The sequence below is a fragment of the Cardiocondyla obscurior genome, linkage group LG23 (assembly GCF_019399895.1).
Source record: "Cardiocondyla obscurior isolate alpha-2009 linkage group LG23, Cobs3.1, whole genome shotgun sequence".
NCBI classification, from domain to species: Eukaryota; Metazoa; Arthropoda; class Insecta; order Hymenoptera; family Formicidae; genus Cardiocondyla; species Cardiocondyla obscurior.
The window spans coordinates 935,417-958,640 of NC_091886.1; the positions used below are offsets into that span (position 1 = coordinate 935,417).

Genomic DNA, 23,224 nt, shown 5'->3' on the forward strand with positions numbered 1-23,224 from the left:
ATTGAAGAAACAAAGTCGATTATTTAACAGACGTTAAAAATAATATAGACCTTTTATTGAAATACAGTATAAAATTGCCTAGTAAAACATGACTAATGTATTGAAACATTGGAACATACAATGTACTTTCACATTCTTGTTGCACTTATCTAACGTCACATTAATATTGATAACATATCTCGCAATTCTCAAGTTGATTATAATGCTTATTCTAAACATTATTGGCACTTTTTAATGGCTAGTTTTTTTTTCTGTACAAATACAAATAAGGTAACTTTGAGTATATCACAAATTTTGTCATATAACTTACTCCGCCGAAGCCTTGTAGGAAAAACGATACGGTAACACGTGCAATTTTGAACTGCGGTCTATGTTGCGCAATGGTAACGAGTCATAAAAATTAACAAATGTATATAACGTATTCGGTGGTTTCTACTATTTCTATGTGCGAGATAATTTTACATCGATTACACTATTATTTGCGCTTCGATGGGAAGCCGTAACAACGGCTGCGTTCAACAAAAATACATTCATTTGCAACTGATGTAAAAATCGTGAATCTGATTAGTATATACGATCTTAATCTTAGCTTAATCTAAAAGCACACGTTAATCTCGGATTCGCGATTTTTACAATAATCGTAGCTTCTTCTGCTGGATGCAGCCATTATCTCAAAATCATGCTGCGTTACAATAAAATACCTATCTAAATAGAAGTTCGCACAATAACGACATCAAGGCACATTATCAATATTCCGCGGTAACCAAGAATATTATACACATTACATTGGCGATATTATACATTATACGATACAAATTTTGTACATCTACATATCTAGATATTGACGGTAATTCGTTGGGGTCGATTGTGTAGATCGTGCGCCTTTCATATTTTATTATCCGTTTGAACAAAACTTAAATTCGGATTTGTCGCAGTATTATACCACATATATACTATGGTCCTTTTCGCGTTCATTTGTCATCATATTCAATCACGGCGTTAATTGTTTACTTCGACGCGGTTTATAGTTGCCTTTGAAACGACTCGGAATTATTTACAACTTGTGATCGAGGTAATTTCAATATTGCATTAAATTAATAGAATTTAACTGCCAAGTAAAACTTACGGTTCAATCTCAACTTTTTATCGGGCTTTAATCATGTGTAAAAGTCATCTACTGAAATGGTAAGAAGATAACTAAACCTTTACAATTGGCGCACGCGATTTCGTCAGTCTTAATATACCAAACTGCTATTTTATAACCATGATAATATCATTCAGCTTTAATATTATGGTGGAATGTAACGATCACGATGAGTACTGTTTGCAACACGAGTAAGATCTCATTAAAAACAAAACAAAAAAAAAGAAGAATTTAGTTTTTCTTCTTGCAAAGAAACACTTTATACACTGCATAATCTCATTTTCATTGCTCGAAGAACGATAAACTATTTTATCTCTCGCTTACTTTTACGTTTTATATAATATATTATACTCGTCTCAAAGATTTTCATCCGAATGAATAGAGAATAAAAAAAAGCTCTATAATATTTGTTCTATCATACGTTAAAATTCTTTTAACTTGCCAATTCACATGCACGACAACACAGTTGATTATCGTAATCAATCTTGTTTCATTTTTTTATCACTAAGTTACTAGCTGTTTACTCTCGAGTTTTGAAAACCTATATGAATGCGTATAAAAAAGTTTAACGTAAATTACTTATTAGGACTATGCACACATAAAGTATTCTGTCAATGTGCATGTTTCTTTCTTACATTGCACTAAATATCTTTTAGGACAGTGCGTTTATTCCATGGCGCTCCAGAGAGTGGAGTTTGAGACACATAAAAAATTACGCCCCGGTAACATTTTTCGTGTCAGAATTGTTCCAAGGTTGCACATTCCTCCCACGTTGTTTTCGAATACGAAGGGTTTCTCTCCCGTAGAGATGTTTAATAAAGCTTCGCGTATAAACGGCGATCACCTCTGACGTTAGCGTCTTCATTGCCGCTCGTTGCTTTATCCATATATACCATTTCCGTTTTCTTGTCAGGCGCTTCTTCTATTGCTTTTTCCGCCGTGGTGTCCTGCAAGAATCCCAGGTGCGATAAAAATTATTTTCTAAAATATTTTGCTGTGAAAAATAATTTAAAGGTATACGTACGGTCGGAGGTACACGTCGTTTCTTCTTGAAGTGCAGGATTACTATGATACCGATTAAACATACTCCGATGACCATCATCATTACGCCTACGCTCAGCATCACAATTGGAAATGCTAATAGCATACTTAGATTAGAAGCTATTTCCTCGGTGACTTGTACCTTCAGCTCGAACCAAAACATCGGCATGTAGATTTTAGGCATATTTTTATAAGGCCTTAACAAACATGATTTATATTTAGCTATGTGCTTCTGATAATTTTTAAATTAATTAACAATTTTTTTTTTTTTTTATAAGTATATACTCACGTCACGATCTCCGACGATTGCAAGAGAACGTTAATTTGAAATCTAGCTTTTACTTCTAAAGGAAGTCCCGTCATCTGAAATGTCAAGCGTGTATTGTAAAACAAACACGTATGCCTGTTAGACTCTTAAATGCTACATCGCGTAACACGAAGCTGTACGAATAACGCAACGATTGGCTTCTCAATAGCGCGTATTATCGCGACAGTGCACCGCACTGTGCCTCCGTGCCCGATAGGCCGGATGAAAAGCGATAGTAAAATTAGTATCTTGACAGTGGCATGGGGTTGATTGACCGTCGCCGTCGTTATTTCTGTCGCGGCGGATTTATCGTTCGCGCTCTAAAAACTATGTAATCGCTGGAATCGCCACTTACGGGTTCGAGAGTGACGGTGAAGCTGTGTTCCTTGTCGTTGGGCGCTAGCCCCTCGACCTGATCGAGAAGCACGGGATCGCCTTTGTAAAAGTGAGGTAGACTGATGAAGACCGGTGCACCGAAACGGCACGCGGTTATGTTTATTAGACCCACCGGCGTGCATTCGCCGCCGCAGAAACAGTGGCCTATGTTAATGGTATCTGGATCGTCGTCCGAATACTCGCCTGAATTCTTTTCGGACGAGCGATCGTCGGAAACATTGTCGGCGATCGTTGTGAATCCCGTCTCGGAGAAATGCTCGGCCGCGAAGAAATCCTCGGTCGTCGTGGTAGGCTCGAAGAATTTCGCCAGCTCGTGAGGATAACGTCGTCTCGTGTCGTTCCCAAGAGTTTTCTTGTCGATGGCATATCGATAACCCTTGACGCCATAATAAGAAACCGTACCCTCGTACTCGTAGATTAACGGACTAATAAACAAAAGAGCGGAAAATAAGATCATGAGTTCAGTATATGAAGATCATTATACTACATGGAGATTACTACATGCCCGTTTCAAAATTATTGATTAGGCGCACGTTTATAACTTGTATTTTTATTTCGTGGACTTTTCACTTTTGAAACTTACCGACATACATCTGGACTGAATAAAGTAATTTCATCCTTCGTTCTGCCCGGTGGCCAAAATTCACCTGCGCTGCCTTCGATAACGTTACACGGACTCTTGTAGAACCTTGTCGAATCTCTGTAATTCCATTTCCTCAAAATTCCCAACTGGCTTATATCGTTCTCGCCCGTTTCCATATTCAAGAACCCGTCCATGTCACTGCCGTTTCTCTGTGTAATTAAAGTATCGTGAACAAATCAATTTTGATAACGTCTATTATATCAATTACTTTTTTTTTTTTTTCTTTACAATTTTACAGGAATTGGAAACGTTAATGCGCGAATTGATAACTTTTTATCACGGAAAATTATGTTTTTGTCTTTTTAATATTTTTATCAGCACCGATAAAGCAGCGATTTAAATTATTTTCCATGCGAGTGCCACGTGTTATCATTATCTTCACGGGAGCCAGTTGTTTCAACAATTTTAATTTAATCGTTTCAACAATGTAGTTACTCCAGTTTTCAAGTGTATAGAGATAGGCTTAGATATCGAGATATTTTAATCGGTGTAATTTTTTACAACACCAGAACGTTTCTCGATATATAGTGTTGTAACATGTCTTCGGTCGTTTTATTCGCTACGCGACGCGACCTATATGCGATCTCTTCCATTCATTACCAATTTAAGCCTGGTTACAAGTACTCTGTCATCGGTAGTAACGCCATTGCCTAGTACCATGCAACTCAAATGCTCCATGCACTATTTGCCTGATATTAATAGCTTTTACATCATTCGTAATACCCCCAATGTTAAGTTATCTTTAATATTAACACTGTCGTTTATAACTGAATAATTTATTATAAAATGATAAAACCATGAGATATCCTGTTTTTTTTTTTTTTCCCCCAATATTTGGAAAGACAGAGTGTGACGCTATAACACCTAAAGCAAATAAGAAACAAACAGTAACGTCGCTTGGGAAACTAATTGATTATATAAACAATGAGATTCCAAGACGTTTAATTCGGTATATCGCGTGCTTCGCAATGATTTTTTTTTTTGTCCTTGCTTGACAGTTGAGAGTGAATTGCTAAAAAAAAAAAAAAAATATATATATATATATATATTCTTATTAGCAGACGTACCATGTAGAACCAGCCGAAACGGTCGAATGTCGGAACGTCATCCATAGGCATAATTTTGCTCATAGTGAACAGACTATCAGAAAAGCCTGTGAATAGTAGCTCGTCTACCGTTTTTCTATAATAATGTCGCCGACTGGTACTAGTTAAGAGAAATGATAAAGATTTTTGCCAATCAGGATCCCAATATCGAATTTTATATACTCCTGACTGTAAAAAAAAAAAAAAAAGACACATGCATTAGCATTGAATACGTCTACTTCTTTGTTAATCACGTTTTTTTTTTCTTTTTTTTTTTTAAATATAAAAATTAAATTTTTGAAAAGCAAGAAACATTTGTAAATTTCGTTTTTTTTTAGCTGCCTTGTTTAATCGCGACATTCGTGACGTTTCTCGATATACGTGATCATTTTTTTCACCTCTTGGCGGCATAACTGTGATATTAAGAATTTAATTTATTGCATTAAGCACGCGACAAAAGATACAATGAGACAACTTACCGCCCCGACGACATCCAAATTGGTTATAACGTCGCTAAGACTTCCGTTGCTCTTCTCCTCATCGAAGTACCAGAATCGTCGTTGCACGTAGCTGACAGTTTTGTTTTCATGGTTAAACGTGATATTATCTTTTTTCCTTATTTCCCTGTAATTTATATTTGCATTAATGAGTCTTCTGTTTTTATTTTGCCTCGTACAATCGAGAGTCTCTCTTCAAATTGTCGGGCATTGTTTAGAAGCTGATGACGTAATAAAATATAAATTAATAAAATGTAGGTGTTCGGTAATGTTATTTCCACGTAAATTGAAGGTCAGCAATAGGCGTAATTAAAAAATTATTATTTTTTTTTTTAATACATACATTTATTGATTGCTACGTGTTGTTCGTTCTAAGGTCATTTATTCAACCAATTTAAACATCTGACCTACATATTTTGCTTATTAATATTAACGGGGCAATTGCTATACAACTATACAGGACGTACGCATGTAATGATGATGACCATACCTAATGCTCTCTTATTGTCAATCTTTATATTACTGGCACAAGATTAGGAACGGAAACAGAACTGTAGGAAAAAGAAGGGGAACATCTCTGTTTTATTCATGTATCTCTTAATATAAACTTTTTAAAATTAAAAATTTTTATTTTTTAACACAAAAGTGCATTAATGTAAATTAGTTGGAATGAGCCACGATACAAACAGAATATCTGTTATATTTATCGAAGAATCGCAAGACACACGTTATTACGACCGAGAAAGTAATTAATTAGTCAATTACTTGATTGTACAGACTCGCCTACGCTCTGTGCACGAGTGCATTATTTTTTTTGTTCATTAAGATGTCAATATAACGAGGTTAACTATTCCTTCTCTATCGTCATTATTGAATTCGTTTATCGCATTGCAATTTTGAAATCTAATTAAACCATTTATGATTTACTTACATTAATAAGTACTTGTAGAAATATTTGTTGCATTTTAAGAGCCATTATTTTTGGTGAAAATTTAGACGTTCGTTCAAATAATGATTAACGTTATTTTATTTCAAGCTGGAAAATGCATAATTTATAAAATATCAATTTTGCAATGGTGTGTTTACAAGCGTAATCGATCCGAGATCAAGAAGTGTCCAAAAGATATTAATTACTCTGCGATTATAATTTCATCTTATCTAGAGATGCATGTATATTCATCGCATAATCTTGAAACCTAATATTTCCGCGGTCATTGACTCGTAATATATGTTATCCAATTACATTTATATTTTTTATATCGATTAACACTCGCAAAGAAAAGTCAGTTTTGCTAATATACGTGTCATGATTTTGACATTGTAAATATACATATTAAAGAACACGTAGATTCTGTGCTGGATATTGTGCTTCTTTTATGCCACGATTTAATAAAACTAATGCAATTATTAATAATAAAGGGATAAAGGTTATTTACCTGAAATAATAAGGTCCAACTTGATTGAAATGCGGCTTCTTTATATTTAATTCTTCCGGATTAGTCCAATTGAACAAATAAATTTTCATATACATTGGCGGTAAGCTGCTAGTGTCTTTCCATACTTGATAACTTTTGGAAGTCGGTGATAGAGATAGCTCCTAATGATAAAAAGTAATATATTTCATAGACATGAGAAACAAATATATTAGCCGATGACACCTCGCTATGCAGTGCCCCGCTAATTGTAATGCTACAAATGTTTTTCTTATGGAACTTGTGTAATTATTCTAATCGCGTCGTACTTTAGACGAGACACGTAACAGTTGACAATTTATACGACGATTATTTACACGATCACAATACTGCGATTAAAAAAAAAAAAAAAAAAAAAAAAAAAGTAGCACGACATACATATATTGGCCTGGGATGAGCAATGTTACAAAAATTTAAAAATACTAAATTATTCATGCGTTATAATTATGCATCCGCGATTCACGATTTATCGCTTCGTCGTTTATGATATGATACGACGGAAATAAAAAGTCACCATTGCGACATAGATTTATCAACCCAGTCGGAATTAGAGCAAAGGTAACATTTTATTTCAAATTATTCGAATATTAATGCTGAAATTAATATTGAAATTATATTCAGTCATAATAAGACGCGAATAAGAAGATAAGAATGTATTCACGCAGGTGTTAATAATCTTGGATTCGTATCAGTTGCATGAATGGCTTAGTAATTAAAAAAAAAATAATAATAATAATAATAATTAAACAAGAAGGAAAAAAGAAACAAAGACGTGAGAGTATGACTCTACCTTTATCAACCGATTATTCGCGCGCGATGATGTTGCCGGTGGCGTGAAATGGAACCGTTTATGACGTGCCGCGACACAGAGAAACGCCAATTAATGGGACAATCGGCCACTTTTCCAATCGGGCCGGGACTAGCGCCGAGACAAGTGTCCAGTCTCTAAATGCATAGTATGTGGACCAGTTCAACGAGTGATCTTATTTATCGCAAACGATGCTCTGCATGCAGCATGACGTTTGGCGCGTTAACGCATCGACATAGCTAACTTTTCGCGATAAGAGCAAGGAGAAGCACGCGGCACTCGAGTCATTTTTCCCGGAAAAGCTCGATAAATAAGATTTAATCGTGGTTGTAAAAAAGTTGTCGTACATTTCAAAGTATAAAATTGTAAACATTTAATATTCTAAGCGAGTTATCTTTAAAGTTGAAAAAATTTCATATTAATTTCGTGTAACTGTAACGACCGAATAACCAGAAAATATATATATATTTTTTTTTTTTCTATCAATATTATTTATTTATCTACGTAAAAAAGTAATACTTTCTAATATGAATTATTATTATTATTATTATTAATATATTGCTAGTCCACATAAATTTTCGAACAACGTCCGTTTACACACAAGTTTCATACGTAAGGTGAAGTAGGATAAAAAAAATTGTTTAATTCCGAGTTAATTTTTTTCTCTTTGTTTCAATTTAGAATATTTGTCTAGCGGAACGATGGTTAAAAAAAACCAATAAAAGCAATGCTGTTTATCCACGACACATTTAAAATAAAAGTAAAACCGGTTTATGAACGATAATAAGTATTGTGCCATTTGATTAAAAAAAAATTTTTTTTGTGTTTTTGTGATTAAATTAAAATTTATTTATACCATTTTATAAAATAATCTCTTTGCACATAAAAGATACTAGTGGGCTATTAAGATAATAATACATTAATTAATGGGAGCGTTATCTAATTTTCTGTCAAGTTAAATATTTTTTTTGGAATCTTATCCAAATAATTGTACAATTCCATCAGCTGTTTTTTGAAAGCGTTTCTTTTGTCAAATTTATAACTTGACAATAATATGGACAAACGAATCACATATCGTATCACTGAGATAAGCTAGATTAGATTATCATTGCTAATGTCTGTCCACGGAGATCCTAACTTATCGAAGGAAAGTAGTCAAAGCAGGTTTCGCAAAGAAGGTAAAACGCCCCACCGATCGAACGCAGAACGAGAGAAAGAGAAAGTAAGTGTGTTGCAAATCTTGTTACGAGGCTTTTGCAGACTTGTTAAATCAGAAAATATGTCACGGACAAATGTCACAATTTATGCGTCGACACTTACTTTTTGCAAAATCTGCTGAAAAATCGTTGGCCATAGGAAACACAAGGCTGCCCCAAGAGCCACGAGAAACAGTCCTAAAATCCCGACGCTAAGCGACTTGTTGAACCACGGTCTCATGGTAACGGTTATGTCTCCCTGGCATACACTGATCCTCTTCTCTTCAGCATGTGCGCCCTGAACCCGACTGTTCGGTCTTTTCGTTAATCACTTCTCTCACTCCTCCACGTCTTTAGTCAGTCTTTCGTGCTTGAGCGTCTGAAAGATAAAACGTATCTAATCTACCAGTCAACGGCGAGTTTATGTCGCGTAGTCGCGCGTATATGTAAGCACGTGCACGTATGCACGTTTGTTGGGTGTGCGTTGTGCGTCGTGCGTCGTGCGTCGTATGTTTCTTTAAGACAATAAAGTTGACTAGGAATGCGTAGGCGTCGATACAAATAGACTCTTTCAGGTTCGCATGTGTGTCGAGAAGCATGCCGAGTACTTGTGCGATCGTCTGACTACACGATTATATATAGTCGGGATTTGCAATTAATTATTAATTAATAAACACGGAAAATAATAATTTTCTAACAAAAAGTTTCAGAGAAAAAAAACAAAAAAGTGCTCGACAAATATTATCCTAAGGAACTTCTTCTCTCTTATTACATTATTTTCCTTTTTTTTTTTTTTTTTTTTTTTTTAATTACTTGCTCATCAAAATTATTACGCAATGATCTGGTCTTGTCACAACTATGAACGGTGGTTTGTATAAAATTAACAAAATTAATTTACAGTATAGTCATCTAATTATAACTAATTATGATATCTTGGCGCGATAATTCCTTAAAATTCAGATAAAAAGTCTAATATAAAGTAACATTTTTATTTAGTTTCTTTTTTTTTTTTTTTACGGTAATTGAAATACTTTTTGTGTCAAAATATCATGACAAATAATATGTATAACGCAATTTTGATATATGCAATTATGTAACAAACGGTGTAGAAACAGTAAAAAGTTTATTATACGTTAGACGTATTCTAATACTATATTACTTTATAATACTGCGAGTACTAGTTATGCAAGGTTATAGTTTATCTCATAGTTAACATTTTGCATGTCAATGCATCACATATTACGTATGCCAAGAGATTAGGTTTGTTTCTAAATTCTCTTATTTTTATGCAATATTCCTAGTATAATTTTTTCTCTATAAATTATATTTTTAATGATATCCAGAGAAGTTAAACAAATAATTTCAAGTGCATAAATATCAAAACTAATTATTTCTTTTGAAATGCAAATAAGTTAATTATACACAATTTAATTTGTACGTTAGATGACGTATTTCTTGAATAATGATTATAAATTAGCAGTTATTTGATACTTGTGTCATTTGTATTATTTGATACATATAATTTGTATTAGAATATTGATTTTATAGTTACCCCACATTATCTTACACCGACTTTGAAATTATTATGTTTTCGTTTGAAACCTACTTTTTAATCCAGGAACTTGCGTCGAGAAAGCATTGAAAATATGAATTCTCTTTTGTTAAATAATATTATTTACACCAATGCACAAGAAACGCTTCTAAATATAGAGAAAAAGATAAACGATATCTGATCTAAATTGACATTCCACGCGCGTGTCTCTGCGATCCGGTCCACTATACGACGACGCGTTTATTACTGAACACGTATCAACAGGCAGCACCTAACCGTCTGTGTCTGTTATTCCCTCCACTGGATTTTCCTCTGATCATCGCGGTCCCTTATGCCCCCTGGTGACCGCGCCTTGTTCCCTTTCAGATAGTTCCCCTCGTTGTTACTCCCTACATGGGATCAAACCCAACCACGTGGGAAGAGACTTTGGCCTTCTGTTGATTTAATACGTTGCTTTGCGTACACGTATACATATAACTCAATATATTCAGCATCGCGGTCGTATTTATGAGACTTGGAAAGTCATCAGATACCATTGCACAGTTGATCGTTGAAGCTTAACGGCGTACGTTGAAATCCAAGTCTCGATTTTAATTTAATTTGAGGCCGTTACCGGCCTCGCTCGATATAATAGTTGACGTTCTCATCAATGTTTAATTGTCAAGAATGTATGTCAAATTTCTGCACGCACTTTTGTGGGACACTTCAACTTTATTCCAACCAATTAAGCCAATGGGGTTAAATTGAACTTTTCGCTTGTCTGCCGAGTATGTGTTATTAGCCACATATTTCGCGCGGTCTAAGGTTGCCTCGTGTGTCTCAAGGAGAGTGCAGATACATAAAAATAAGAGGATATATCTGTCATGCGGAATAAAATTTCTCGGGACAAAGGCACGATTTACATATGCAAGTAGACAGCTATTTTTGGTTTACGCACGCGAAATACTTGACCCAGTAAAAATTAATTCGGTAGTGGTCGACAGATTAATACTAAGGAAAGCTCATCTAATTGTTTGTAAGATAAACTATTAGGTTAGGCTACTAGCCTTGCTAGATCCCGATACATACGTGCGATTATATAAACGTGAATAAATTATTGCCACATGGCCGAACCGCGTCAGTGTTTGGTTTATCGAATGGAAGTAATTCGATTATGCAGTATTCACGCACCGTTTATCGACACTTCCTCGTCTATGATTAGAATTTACGAGATGAAGATAGTCCCCCGATAAATAAATTGGTTAAAACAAAAACTTTTAATGGTGTAGGGAGGATGGATGCAAATCAAATCCCATCGCAACATCGCACTAAAATATGTGCATTTTAATCAATTATGATTACTACCAGTTGCACAACAGACAGTAATATTACTTTTGCGAATAATAATTTTTTTACAGTCATATATAATTATATAATTATCTAAGTGAAATCTTTATGGCCTTATTAAACAATTAAAATAGAGTACATACGTGTCTGTGCGTCTGAAGGACGTCTTCTAATAGAATCGCTGTGTAATATATCAAAGTAATTTTTTTTATCCCCGAAATTTATTTATTTATTGTCTGCCGGCACGCCTATGTCTGCCCGTGGACATTCCTCTTAATATCTTTAAGTAATCACTCTCAGACTTACTTGCAGTCAAGACATGATCCCTGCCAGATCCTCGGTGTCAATCTCCTTTCTGCTGCTGACACTATACGGTGAGACGAAACCGAATTTTAATGCATTAAGACCCGATGCTATATATATATATATAATAGGTACGCGTTATCAGAAGAGGCGTTTCATCTTTTTCTCATTTCTTTTTCTCTCGCCTTTGCTCGTCGTGATGTCACCAAGTCGCTATATCTGTATTCTTTCTATTTAAGCGATTGTCTAATTTTTTTTTTTCCTTTGACGGTCTACCGGTCGTTTGCCCGAAGGGACAATAGAGTAAATGTAACGTCAGTAATTTATGACGATACGTCGACACAGCGAATCTAAGACTGTCGATACGCAACCTGAACAAGAATGATTACACTCGCGGCAGATAGAAAGCCTCTGAAGTGCAACCACCTCTTTTTTCAACCATCGTTATATGTATATGCCACTTATCGCGTTGTTTATCGAGCCGAGCATAGAGTTCTTGCGCATCTCATCTCGTTTCGTTGATTGACCTTTGAATTTCAACCAATGACCTAGAAAATGGCATTTACTTTTTAAAAACAACCGGGTCAGGACAGATGAAATAGACAAAGCAATTTACTAACTTTTTATAATGTTTACTTGAAGGAGTAAAAACACATAGACGATAATAGCTTGGTACATTAAAGCCATCAGACTTGAAAATCAATTATACAAGTCTAGGCAAGATTGATAAATAATCATCCAAGTGAGATTTAATATTTAAATCGGTTCGCAGGTAAACTAAACAGAATATTTTAAAGCTAGACATTATGACGTATAATTTGCGAGTTTTTATCAAATTAAAAAAAAAAAAAAAAAAAAAAAAAAAAAAGAAAAGGTGTCACATGTATTTATTTTTTTAAATTTAAACTATATTGCCAGAAATTCAATATCTTTCTAGTATAATTTAATACACATATAGATACATATTATATCACACTATTTATCGATCGTCATATTGACAACTTGAATGTAACGCCTATTAGCTTCATTTAAATTCAATAGGATATTACCTCTGGGCGTCATAATTTTCATCGGCTCTAATTTAATCACAATTGCCCTCGGAAAATTTACTTCTTAGAGGGTCAAGGGAATATTAGTCTGATTTAAAAGAAGTGATTGACTCTGTGAGTATGCATTATGCATTATGTATTTAGAAAAGTTTTTATTTGCAAAACTGCTGTTTTGCAGCATATATGCATTGCAAATTAATTTCAATTTCGAGCACAACAAACGTTGAAATTATTACGTCATGTCATATCTTTCATATTTTATTTTCGAGTGTTTTGTTGATTGCGTAAATGTATTGCATGCACATTGATACTGAGACTGATAAATTCACATAGAAAAAATAAAGAAAAGAAAAAGAAATAATAAAAAATAAAAACAAAAACTAGTATTCAATAAATGATAATTTGCTTGTTAACCATATTGCAGGGGTCTATTAGTTAAAAAACGCGTCTGCAAAAAAAGCGAATAAAAATGGCGAAAAAAAAAAAAACAAAAAAAAATGAAATAATTGTGCATATATCACCGACGTTGGTCTCCGGGTCTTCAAGGAAAAATAATTTCATTGTTCTAAAAATAAAAAGGTACCCAGCCACAATTAACGGCTGTGATAAATCTTAATATCTCTCGAGGACGAGTATTGCTCCGGCCTTGTAGCCAATGGTTTTACGTCTGCAATAATTGCACACCCGTGAAAAATGCAAATTTTATAATCGTCTATTTCGGTTTTGTATTTTATTTTGACAAATGGTGCCTTTCAAACGATTTATCGCTAAAAGAAGCCATCATTTTTCGGCGAGTACAATTCACATGTGCCATCCACTTATGCAAAAATATCGTCTTCTTCATAGATCACCGGATATTAGCCGACTACTTACGAAGCCCGCCAACGTTCGTTCACTCTTTTGCTACTCTGTATTTCATCATGCTCGTACAACGATATAGGCGACCGCAAGCCAATTTACCAGATTTTGTGTCTAAACAATTCGCGTATTTTTAACGTCAGTGCGATGGTCGTACTAACTAAACCACTCATTCGTGATGTAAACATTACCACAGTGTTTGTTACATCGTTATTACTAAAGTAATAACGAAGAAAAAAGCACAAACAACTTTAAAAATATCTACATTTTTCTTTTTTTAATTAATTCTTCATAAATTTACTTAAAGTTTTAATTATGTTTAGTGCCACAGTATTTCTTATTATTCCAATGAATCAGCACGATATCTACGGAAAAAAAAAAAAACAAAATACTTATATAAACGCAATAAAATATTAAAAAGAAATATGCAATCGAGAGCTTCGAGCGAGTGATAATTATTTGTTATACTAAGCTGTTTTTGATATTATCGGGAGCAAGTTTATTTCCACTTTTTCTCCCCCCTTTGTATAAAAAATATTTCTACCAGCGATCTGTAAAACGATGTGTGCAAAAAATAGTATTGATAATTAGAATACATTTACGTAAAAATCGTTTTCTATGATTATTTGCAAAGTATATATATATATATATATATATATATATATATATATATATATATATATATATTCGATTAAATACGTAAAATCCGCGAAACAGATAATGTTATTAGATGAGTGACATAAAGATATGCAGCTACTTTCTTTATTGTACGCAAATATTGCGATGTACAAGCACAGACGATAGTGGACGCGTAGAGTAAAATCAGAGGAAATAACGTACGAAGAATGCAATAGAATACATGTGAAAAAAACATACGTATGCGCGCGTGGGCATATAATTTATATACAATAGAAAAAGAATATATGTAATAAGCATTCCTCTTTATTCACGATCTCCTATTCGGCGGTCGACGACCTGAAGCGCTCGCGCATGAAATCTAGCCACTTACAACGTGCAATTACTTAATAAAGCTGTTAAACGGCACACAAAGTATGATATAATTAGCAATGCAAGAACACTCGCTAGTAACGTGGAGCTCGGCAAATAAAATCGCTTGGAAAACGGACGCTCCGAGAGTGCCGCTGCGGCTCATGCCGTTATATTTGCATATGCATATAGTATCTTAGAAAATATTTCTGTTTTATGTCTATTTTTTGCCTGAGCGCGAAAACTGAGAAGATGACGTTCGTAAAAACGTTTCGTACTTTAACGTTTCTATTTTTGAGTTTATTTTGGTTTTTTTATTTTATTTTACGGGTGACATATCGCTTATTTTTTATGTGAACCTGACTTCGGTGATCGTACGAGCGGTATGAATATTTATAGTTCATTATGAACTTGCACGAACGACTATTTTGTTTTGTGAATATGTACACGTGTTTCGCACGTGTTCGCTCAGCTACTTCTCGTTGGAGAAGGACTGGCAGAATCGTTTTCTTGCCCACCACACGGCGGCCAGAGCGGCTGCGAGGAAACCTATCCCAGCGACGATTCCCATAGAAATCGCTCTGTTCCGACGATAAGCGGGTACTTCCAAACTGACTCGTTCGCTAGTTGCGGCGTCGTCCGTTAAGGACATCGCTGCCACTTCGAAGGTATAGAAGCTTTCCTCTTCCAAAGTTTTCACTAAATTATTAATGACAGATGTTAGTCATTTATCTTTGCGAATTAAAAATTTCTATTAATAATTTTCATCACGGAGAGTTGTTTACCTAAATAATACGTGTCTGTCGTTTCTGCTCGACCGTATAAATGTTCGGTCGGTCCTCTGTACCATTTAACAATGTACAGCCTAACTTGGTTTTTGCCCAATGCAGGAGGTTCCCAAGTGACCAAGTAACCTTCGACTGTTGCCTGAACTCTGACATTGCGCGGCGGTCCCATACTCTCGATATCTGAAACAGATTTCGTGTTGCAGCTTTAAAATATTTAACTGAATCCTCAAGAGAGTACACGAAAAGAGCATCAACGAAACTATTTTTTTTGTCTTTCCATAATACATACAGTTATTAAATCTCTTAATTTACCTTGCGAGCTACGGTATTCCGACGCCGAGTTCTCGTCGATTCCTAGAAATCGAAATTGTTTATTAGTCTCTATCACGTGTCGCGCTTATAAAGCGTGATTGCGGAATTTCGATCAGTCTTACTCGGCTGAGTGAACACTCGAAGCGCTTTGCTGAACATCCCATCGCCGTGCTTATCTTGACTCAGCACCATAAACTCGTATTCTCGTCCCGGATTGAGATTGCTGACCGTTGCTTCTGTAATTTTCCGCGAGAGAATTTTCATGGTTCTCCATTCCGACGTGTCCGTGGGTCTGTACCTGTATCAAAAGCACATAATTCGCAATAGTAATAAGAAATTTATTTCGAGAATTAAAATCTTGGAAGAAGAATCGCGACGGTTATAGTAAATCCGAGATACCTTACCATACCGAGTACTCCATCTTCGGTCTCACGTACCCGGGCACCCACGTCAAGGTGATGGCGTTGTTGCTACTGTTAGCGCTTAAATTATATGGCGCCCTTGGTGGAACGTTTAGCACCATTAGCTCGGTATCCGCGACGACCGTCGCCGCCTCGTTGCTGGCCGCACACTGATACAACCCCCGATCGTGTTCCTGGATCCTTTCTATCGTCAGATTACCTCCGGTTAAGATGGTTCTCTCGGACGACAAGGGCGATCCATCCTTTCATTGAGAAAGATCGAGTAAGTTAATTGTTGATTATAATTACGTTTCGAATAATTAAATTTGTCATGTACAACAAAATTCATAAATAAAAATGCACCTTGTACCACACGATAGCTGGCCGATGCGAGTCATCGCCGTCTTTGGCGTCGCAGGGAATTTCCAAAGTCTCGCCTAGTTTCCGCATGTATAAATGTTGTGGGGTTACCGTGAATATCGGTGGCCTCTGAACTATCTGTAATAATTTACGATACGGAATATCTCACATAATGTGTTTCGTATTAAAAACATTGATTACTGAATGTGCTTATCGCTCGTTTACTTTTCAAAATTGTTTAATTTGATAGTAATTCGAGAAAAAAAACGGTTGCGGTTAGTCCTTGCTGCGGATAGTTTAATATTTTCAATGTTAATATTAATGTGGATGGATGTGTTTGTATTTTCGTACAATCGGTGCCGTTTTCTGTATCAAGCAATGACAGATACCACAGTAATCGAAGGGCTGGGTCCGTCGGTGCCTAAATCATTGTAGGGTGTGCAAGTGTAGCTTCCCGAGTGCGTCTCGTCCACTTTACTAAAATAGAGAGATCCATTTCTTCGGTAGAAGACCCCTTGCACGTTGTAAGGGTCAAAGAGAAATCCATCCTTCTCCCAGTGAAGATTTGTAAGAGGTGGATTTGCTCTGAAATGGCAGTCCAATAAGGCTGGCTTGCCGTAGGGAAGGTAGACTTCTCGCTGTGCGTAGATCACTTTCGCTTTGTCTAAATGTAAAAACAAATCGTTTAAAATGTAAATTTCATGATAATTTAATAGCGCGTGTCGCTGCATTTACATTGAACATTGAGAAAAGCCGAAGCGCTCTGCTGATCCCCAGTTTCTCCTGTCACTACGCAAGTATACTCTCCAAGGTCGCCCATAGCAGCTGCTTTTATAGTCAGGGTTCCATCGGTACCAACAGAGGCTCTTCGTCTGAGATCCTGTTGCAACGTAATAAATTTTAGATCCTTTAAAGCGCAGAGGCTATTTTGAAAATACGTTATAAATTTTTTTTTTTTTTTTTTTTTAATTACGATACCTGTATATCCGGGATCGGTACGCCCTCGCGAAACCAGTTTACGATTGTACCTTCTCCTTTCGCGACACAGTCGAACGTGACCATTTCGCCTTCCATGGCAGTTTTATTAACAGGTGGTATTGCAAGTAGGGTGTCACCTGGAACAGTCGTCGGAAACGGCGACACACCTAGGTTGAACGATTTAACGAGTCTGCCCGGATTCAGGTTAGTAAGCAGCAGCGTGTGGTTACAATATATATATATATATATATCTCTTTCGTTCGTTATTAATTGTCGTTGATTATTAACAGCGTTAATAATAGCACGAAACAACCAATCAGTCATTCGCACTTATTTACTTTGATATTGAGATTAAATTTATTAGTTTCAGCTAATCGGAAGCTTTGTATGATTGCATTTCAATTTAAGATTAAGTATACTTGAATTTTTCTATTTTATTTTGCTGCCACGTGCAATAAACATTGTAAAGTCAAATGAAAAAGGAAAAGTAACATTTTTCTTTTTATAAACGCCGTTGCGGCTTCCTGCCGTTAACATCAGAGATGCTTAAATGAGCGAATTAACTTCAAGACTCACGTCCTGCCTGCCAAAAATATTAAAACGCGTATTTCACAGCTATAATTTTTACAAGCTGTCGAGGTGACCTTATTTAACATTTAATCTTAATTAATCTTGTTAAAATATGTTAATACGTATCTTGATCCTGCATTTTTGATAGCTATAATTATAATAATATTAATTAATTTTCATCTACATGCTAACAATCGCATTTTCAGATTTATTAGAGTAAATAATGTAATAATTATGCAATTATGATAGTCGATTACTAAATCAATCTTTAATCGCATGCACGTTTAAAAAATTCTAAGTGACCAGCTTACCATCAATGGCAAGGTGAAACCACGTGCCATTGTTTCTCGAATTTGGTGTTCTGTTAGGGAAAATCACCTTGCATTCGTACCAGCCCTGATCGCTTTCGCGAATATTCGTGAGATTAATGCTACCCTGACCATACCCGCGATGGCCAGCATCGTCCAGCAGGTGAATGCGGCCTTTGTAGCTGTTGTTCACCGTGACGTGTCCGTCGTACCACGAGAACACTGTGTGGCTCTGAAAAAGTTTTATTTTATTGAATTATACATTAGAAGGAAATGCCTTTGGTATTAAAATTAATAAATTTCTTCGTAAATTGTACAGGCGATTAATAATTGTTGCCTCATTTATGGTTCCTTCCGAAGGAAGGAAGGAAGAAAGATTCCGGCCGATTTTTACATACGATGCACGTAGGCGAATCTACATCTTGAGAAAATTACACCGTGTAACTTGATAGCGGCTGCAGCTATGTTAATAGGGTCATCCTTTCGCGGAATAGAAGAAGAAGATCCTCGCGCGAGTCAGCGGGGGAAAAAAAAAAAAAGAGAATTTGTAATGTTAAGTTCGAGTTTTATTCGCGCAAGGTTGCGATCTAATGATAACCACGGCGTAATATGACTGAGGACGCGTTGTGTTGCTCGCAGCGTCTTAATTAAGCCCGTCGGGTCAGTAACACCCACGTTCGTTAACGGCGGTCCCGAAATTCTCGAAAGGAGGATACGTCTCGTCTACGGGGGCGAGAAGGGCGTTAATCACTTCTAATCATCTGACAATGCATTAACAGTGACCCACTGGTTGGTCCCCTCGTGTCGCAGACTGAACGTGACTAAATATAATGCAGCCTTGCGTCCCGTACTTCAATTACCACGGCGGACAGACGAAGAGGGAAGGAGCACCTGTTTTGCATACGCATCAGGGACCAATCGGAGTTGAGTTCCACTTGATTCTGCGATAACCACGTGCAAAATCCGTTTCCGTCGTACGGCGACGTCGAATAGCGACATCCGCGAACGCGATCCTGCACTTCATTATCAGGGCAAATTCTTCATCCCTTTGCCAATTAAACTATTATCAATGGTTTTTTTTTCCCCCTTTTTGTTAAGAATTTTGTCGATATAACATAAATTTACGGCACTCTTAGCTACTTAAAAATAGGAAGAAGAAGAAGAAGAAGAAGAAGAAGAAGATGGTTATTACATTTTTTTTTTTTTTTTTTTTTTTTTTGTAGCATTTCAGTCTTTTTATCGCTTTATTCTCGATGCTGTTTTCTCTCGCATATCATGTATCTACTTGAAATCGAGAACACTTGGAAATCTATATCCAGACAGATCATGTTATGTCGGCGGAATATCGGATATATTTTCAAGGAAATGAAATAATTTACCTGTTGCGTATGTTGGTGGCAGAGAGTAAATAGTTTGTATTTAGGTTTTCTAGGCCTCGCGAAGAGCTCGTACGCTGCTACACAATAAAAAGTTGAAGAACGGGTGTTCCGCTCGTATTCTAATTCGCTCAGCATATTCGCGCGTAATACAAACAGTTGATACGTAACCCTACCCTACCTTGAGAGTTTTTTTCTTTGCGTCTCTGTCGGAAGACCAACTAGTATGCGCAAGCACGTCTACATGCGAATTAGCCGACTAACAACCTGCTTTAACGCTCTTTAATCGTCAATCAGTCAATCGCATGTCGTATTACCGTTATTACGTGCGGTGTCTCATTCTATGCGTACATCGCAAAATAAACCGCGTCGCTAATCGATTTCTACGCCAAATAAGATTTTTTTTTTAAGACTCTTCCGAACAATAAAAGACTCACGTTTCTTATTACTGTTTAAGTACAATTTTAAAATAAATTTTGCACCTTTTCCTGTCAGAGTTGAAATAACTTTCTAGTCTCGGATAAAATTATAGTTTTTTTCTTTTAATTATTTTCAACCGGCTGATGCGTCGCGATCAAAAATCATATCAGATGTCACGTGTCCACTTAATAAATACTTGCATAATGATTACGTGCACATTTGGCCCAAGGTAAAATCCAAGGCACGCGTTGAATGCTAATTTTATCACGCGATATATAATACTATTTAGCGTTATATTTATTTTGACAATTACTTTGCGAATGTATCATTTTTATTATAATTTATTCTTGAGAAAATACGAAGCTTGTAACATAATTTAGAAATATTTCTGCTAAATTTCTCGATTATACTTACATCGCGGTTCCATTGAAGAATGTACGGAATCGGCGTCTCGTATGGAAAGTCGAGATCGCAATTAAACACCGCGTACTCCCCTACACCGGCAGTAAGATAATTCGGCTCCTTATCCTCCTCCAGCATCCAGCTGTGGCAGCAGGCTGAAAAACCGGCGGCGTGAGATCGCATTTCGAAAAAATTGTTATTTTGATTGATCTACGTATTCCGGCGACGTGACATTATAGATAAATGTCTGTGAGAAGACGTCGCGTGTAAAGTGATATTACACATTGGGACTAATTTCCGGAGAGATTGCGTAATTTTCCGCCGGATTATGCGTGACGATCGAGCGCGTTAACAAAATGATACGTTGTTGTTACTCGTCCGTCCCTCCCCGCGAATAGACAAAATCGGCTGATTGCGTTCGCACGAATAAACAAAATTCTCTCTTCGCTCTTTCTCTTTCTTGGTGCCGGTGCTTTCTTAAATTCCCGAAAGTCCGCCTTTGCCTCGCGCTAAATGGCAATCAACCAAGTGCCACGTCTGCGACTGTTACGATCTGAAATTTTCAGCTCCCATTCCGCACAGAGTAATTTCTAGGTGTAATATCAGCAACGTTGATATTACCTTTCCGAATAAACGTGCACGAGGAGACGATTGTTATATCCGCCGATTTCGAAATTCCTTACCTTCATAGCAGAGGAAGACCGCTAGCAGCCGGTAGATTTTTGCGGCGCAATTCATTGCAATTTCTTAGGTTCCGATTATGAATCGCGTTTGTCACTTAATTTATATTGCGTCAACGGGCGTGAAGACGCGCTGGCGGAAATGCGCTGGCGATAGGTCACACTCCGCGACAAACGATACCGGGACATCTATCATCACCCTCATTCATCGAGCGTCAACCACCACCTCCGAGTTCAATCGACATACGTCACCTCTCACGCAATAAAAAACTCGATCATTCTCTCTTACGTTCCAAAATTGAAACTAGGATAATTCTCAAAGTCTTTCCTCTGAATTTTTCTACACTTGCTCAAGCTTATTTGAGCCCGCTTTATTTTGGCGTCCACAAATTCTCTTCGATAAACTTTCTTCGCTTCGCTTCGATTCTTTAAGCATCGGCTCGCGATTTCCGATCAATCGTCGTACCCTCGCGGATCCTTCGTCCAGGACACTGCGGGGGCCATTGACATTGGAAAACGCGTTCGCGAGTATCCTCCGGCGAAGTCGAGTAGCGCACAGTTTGACACGAGGCGAAGCTGGTTTATTGTAAAGTGCTCCAGAGACCACACTAGATAGAGTAATCGCGCCGTACCCGTTCAATCCGAGCGGATACGGAGAGCCAAGAGTAACTAACGAGCACCGGGAGGGGGCTGCGAGGGTGGTTGGACCGAAGGCGATGACGATGCGGGAGGGGGATGAGAGATAGATGATCGCGATTCTACATTTACGGGGCGTACGCTCCTCCGGTTTGCGTCGCATGCGAACTTGGACACACCCATGGCGACACGAATCAACGATGATGCACAAAACGTGACCTATATACCTATCACAATCCTCTCGAGTGTTACAATCAATCGAGTGATTAATTCGACTCTACAAAGGGGGAAAAAAAACATTTGAAATGGATTGCACGAGCACAGAGAAAGCCGTGCCTCTTCCTTCGTGTTGTTCGAAAGAGAATTGGTATTTGCGATTACTTAATTTTATTTTTAAAAAATTCCGCCTTTTATTTCCCGATGAAAATAATTTTATTTCCAACAAGTCCGGTTTTTTTTTTTTTTTCCATTATTTACACGCATTCGAATGCAGCTGATTGTATGCTGCGTAATGTACTTGTCGGGAGAAACGTGGAAATTAAGTGACGTTTATATTCGTTTAGAGAGATCTTTTTGACACCTTGAAATACTGTAATCCTTGGTGCCGGTGTTGAAGCATGCAGAGGGTTACCGTTCTTACAACGGGAACGGAAGAATTAAACTGCATTCAATTTATCTTCGGTCGCCGACTCATGGTCTTTCATCGCTGTTCTTTCTTGGTCAAAGCTGATTTGAGAGGATTGAGCCCCGAGTGCGGCGCAAGTAGAGAGATTTAAAGTTCACTACACTCGCGGTTGTATTCACGAATCCTTCATCTCTTTAAACGACGATGGCTACAAAATATGATTTGCGCAAATCGTATTTTAGATCGACCGAGGCACAGGAGAACGTTTTAAATTATTTTCCGACGATTATTTGCTCGAGACGATTTGAATAAATTATTTTAACATGAGAAATAATTACGTTCAAATCTGTAGCAGGAGGTTGATATGCGATGTGATATAAGAAAATGAGATGGAGAAAGCACGCGAGCTCTCACGGTGCCAGAGAGGATCTCTTAAACCCTTTTATTTACACGCCTACGTCGCGTAATTGTCATTTATGAGACTCTTTTACTTGAGACGCCAGTTTCCGGTTACTTGTTTACCATAATAAACTCTCCTACGTTCGTGGAATTGACGTTCGCGAGTTTTTTTTTCTCTCTCACGTTGTCGTACTCTTAACAGAAAGAGAATAAACTTTGACTTGCGATTTTTCCTTATAGACTTTAAAAGAAAAAAAAAAAAAAAAAAATAATTTTTTCAAGTATCTCTCTTCAAGTATGAAAAA

The 23,224-nt window shown here is 36.7% G+C and overlaps 2 protein-coding genes across 8 annotated transcripts; both read right to left on the reverse strand.

Annotated features, from left to right (window-relative positions):
• Positions 1-19: 19 nt before the first annotated feature.
• On the reverse strand, positions 20-12,172 carry LOC139111400 (protein croquemort). 5 transcript variants are annotated; one of them, XM_070671656.1, is made up of 10 exons: positions 11,774-12,172; positions 8,714-8,968; positions 6,550-6,710; positions 5,096-5,240; positions 4,599-4,805; positions 3,472-3,680; positions 2,848-3,313; positions 2,475-2,548; positions 2,169-2,382; positions 20-2,091 (listed from the first exon to the last, which is right to left on the reverse strand). In XM_070671656.1, exons 2-10 carry the CDS (start codon positions 8,828-8,830, stop codon positions 1,957-1,959), a joined length of 1,728 nt encoding a protein of 575 aa, XP_070527757.1. In that variant the 5' UTR covers positions 8,831-8,968; positions 11,774-12,172; the 3' UTR covers positions 20-1,956. The 5 variants fall into 5 exon arrangements, with proteins under 5 accessions (XP_070527757.1, XP_070527759.1, XP_070527760.1 ...); XM_070671658.1 differs by lacking the exon at positions 11,774-12,172 and adding an exon at positions 10,196-10,411; XM_070671659.1 differs by lacking the exon at positions 11,774-12,172 and adding an exon at positions 10,142-10,411.
• Positions 12,173-14,423: 2,251 nt separating this feature from the next.
• Positions 14,424-22,256, reverse strand: Bdl (borderless). Of its 3 annotated transcripts, none has more exons than XM_070671334.1 (12): positions 21,263-22,256; positions 20,592-20,734; positions 18,385-18,613; positions 17,504-17,640; positions 17,261-17,405; positions 16,915-17,189; positions 16,529-16,663; positions 16,169-16,428; positions 15,887-16,062; positions 15,765-15,806; positions 15,450-15,632; positions 14,424-15,363 (listed from the first exon to the last, which is right to left on the reverse strand). In XM_070671334.1, the coding sequence occupies exons 1-12, from the start codon at positions 21,315-21,317 to the stop codon at positions 15,137-15,139; spliced, it is 2,007 nt and encodes a 668-aa protein (XP_070527435.1). In that variant the 5' UTR covers positions 21,318-22,256; the 3' UTR covers positions 14,424-15,136. The 3 variants fall into 3 exon arrangements, with proteins under 3 accessions (XP_070527435.1, XP_070527434.1, XP_070527436.1); XM_070671333.1 differs by having other exon boundaries at positions 17,504-17,670; XM_070671335.1 differs by lacking the exons at positions 20,592-20,734; positions 21,263-22,256 and having other exon boundaries at positions 17,504-18,221; positions 18,385-18,475.
• Between the last annotated feature and the right edge of the window lie 968 nt (positions 22,257-23,224).

What these genes read in the sequence shown, in the direction of transcription:
- LOC139111400 (XM_070671656.1), bottom strand. Translation starts at nt 8,830, where the DNA reads ATGAGACCGTGGTTCAACAAGTCGCTTAGCGTCGGGATTTTAGGACTG. An exon ending in ATTTGGATGTCGTCGGGGCG is followed by an intron (nt 4,806 to 5,095) that starts GTAAGTTGTCTC and finishes TTTTTTTTACAG; the next exon opens with TCAGGAGTATATAAAATTCG. An exon ending in GTTTCGGCTGGTTCTACATG is followed by an intron (nt 3,681 to 4,598) that starts GTACGTCTGCTA and finishes TTAATTACACAG; the next exon opens with AGAAACGGCAGTGACATGGA.
- Bdl (XM_070671333.1), bottom strand. Translation starts at nt 21,317, where the DNA reads ATGAATTGCGCCGCAAAAATCTACCGGCTGCTAGCGGTCTTCCTCTGC. An exon ending in TTCTTCAATGGAACCGCGAT is followed by an intron (nt 18,614 to 20,591) that starts GTAAGTATAATC and finishes AAACTTTTTCAG; the next exon opens with AGCCACACAGTGTTCTCGTG. An exon ending in CAGCTATCGTGTGGTACAAG is followed by an intron (nt 16,429 to 16,528) that starts GTGCATTTTTAT and finishes TCTCAATGAAAG; the next exon opens with GATGGATCGCCCTTGTCGTC.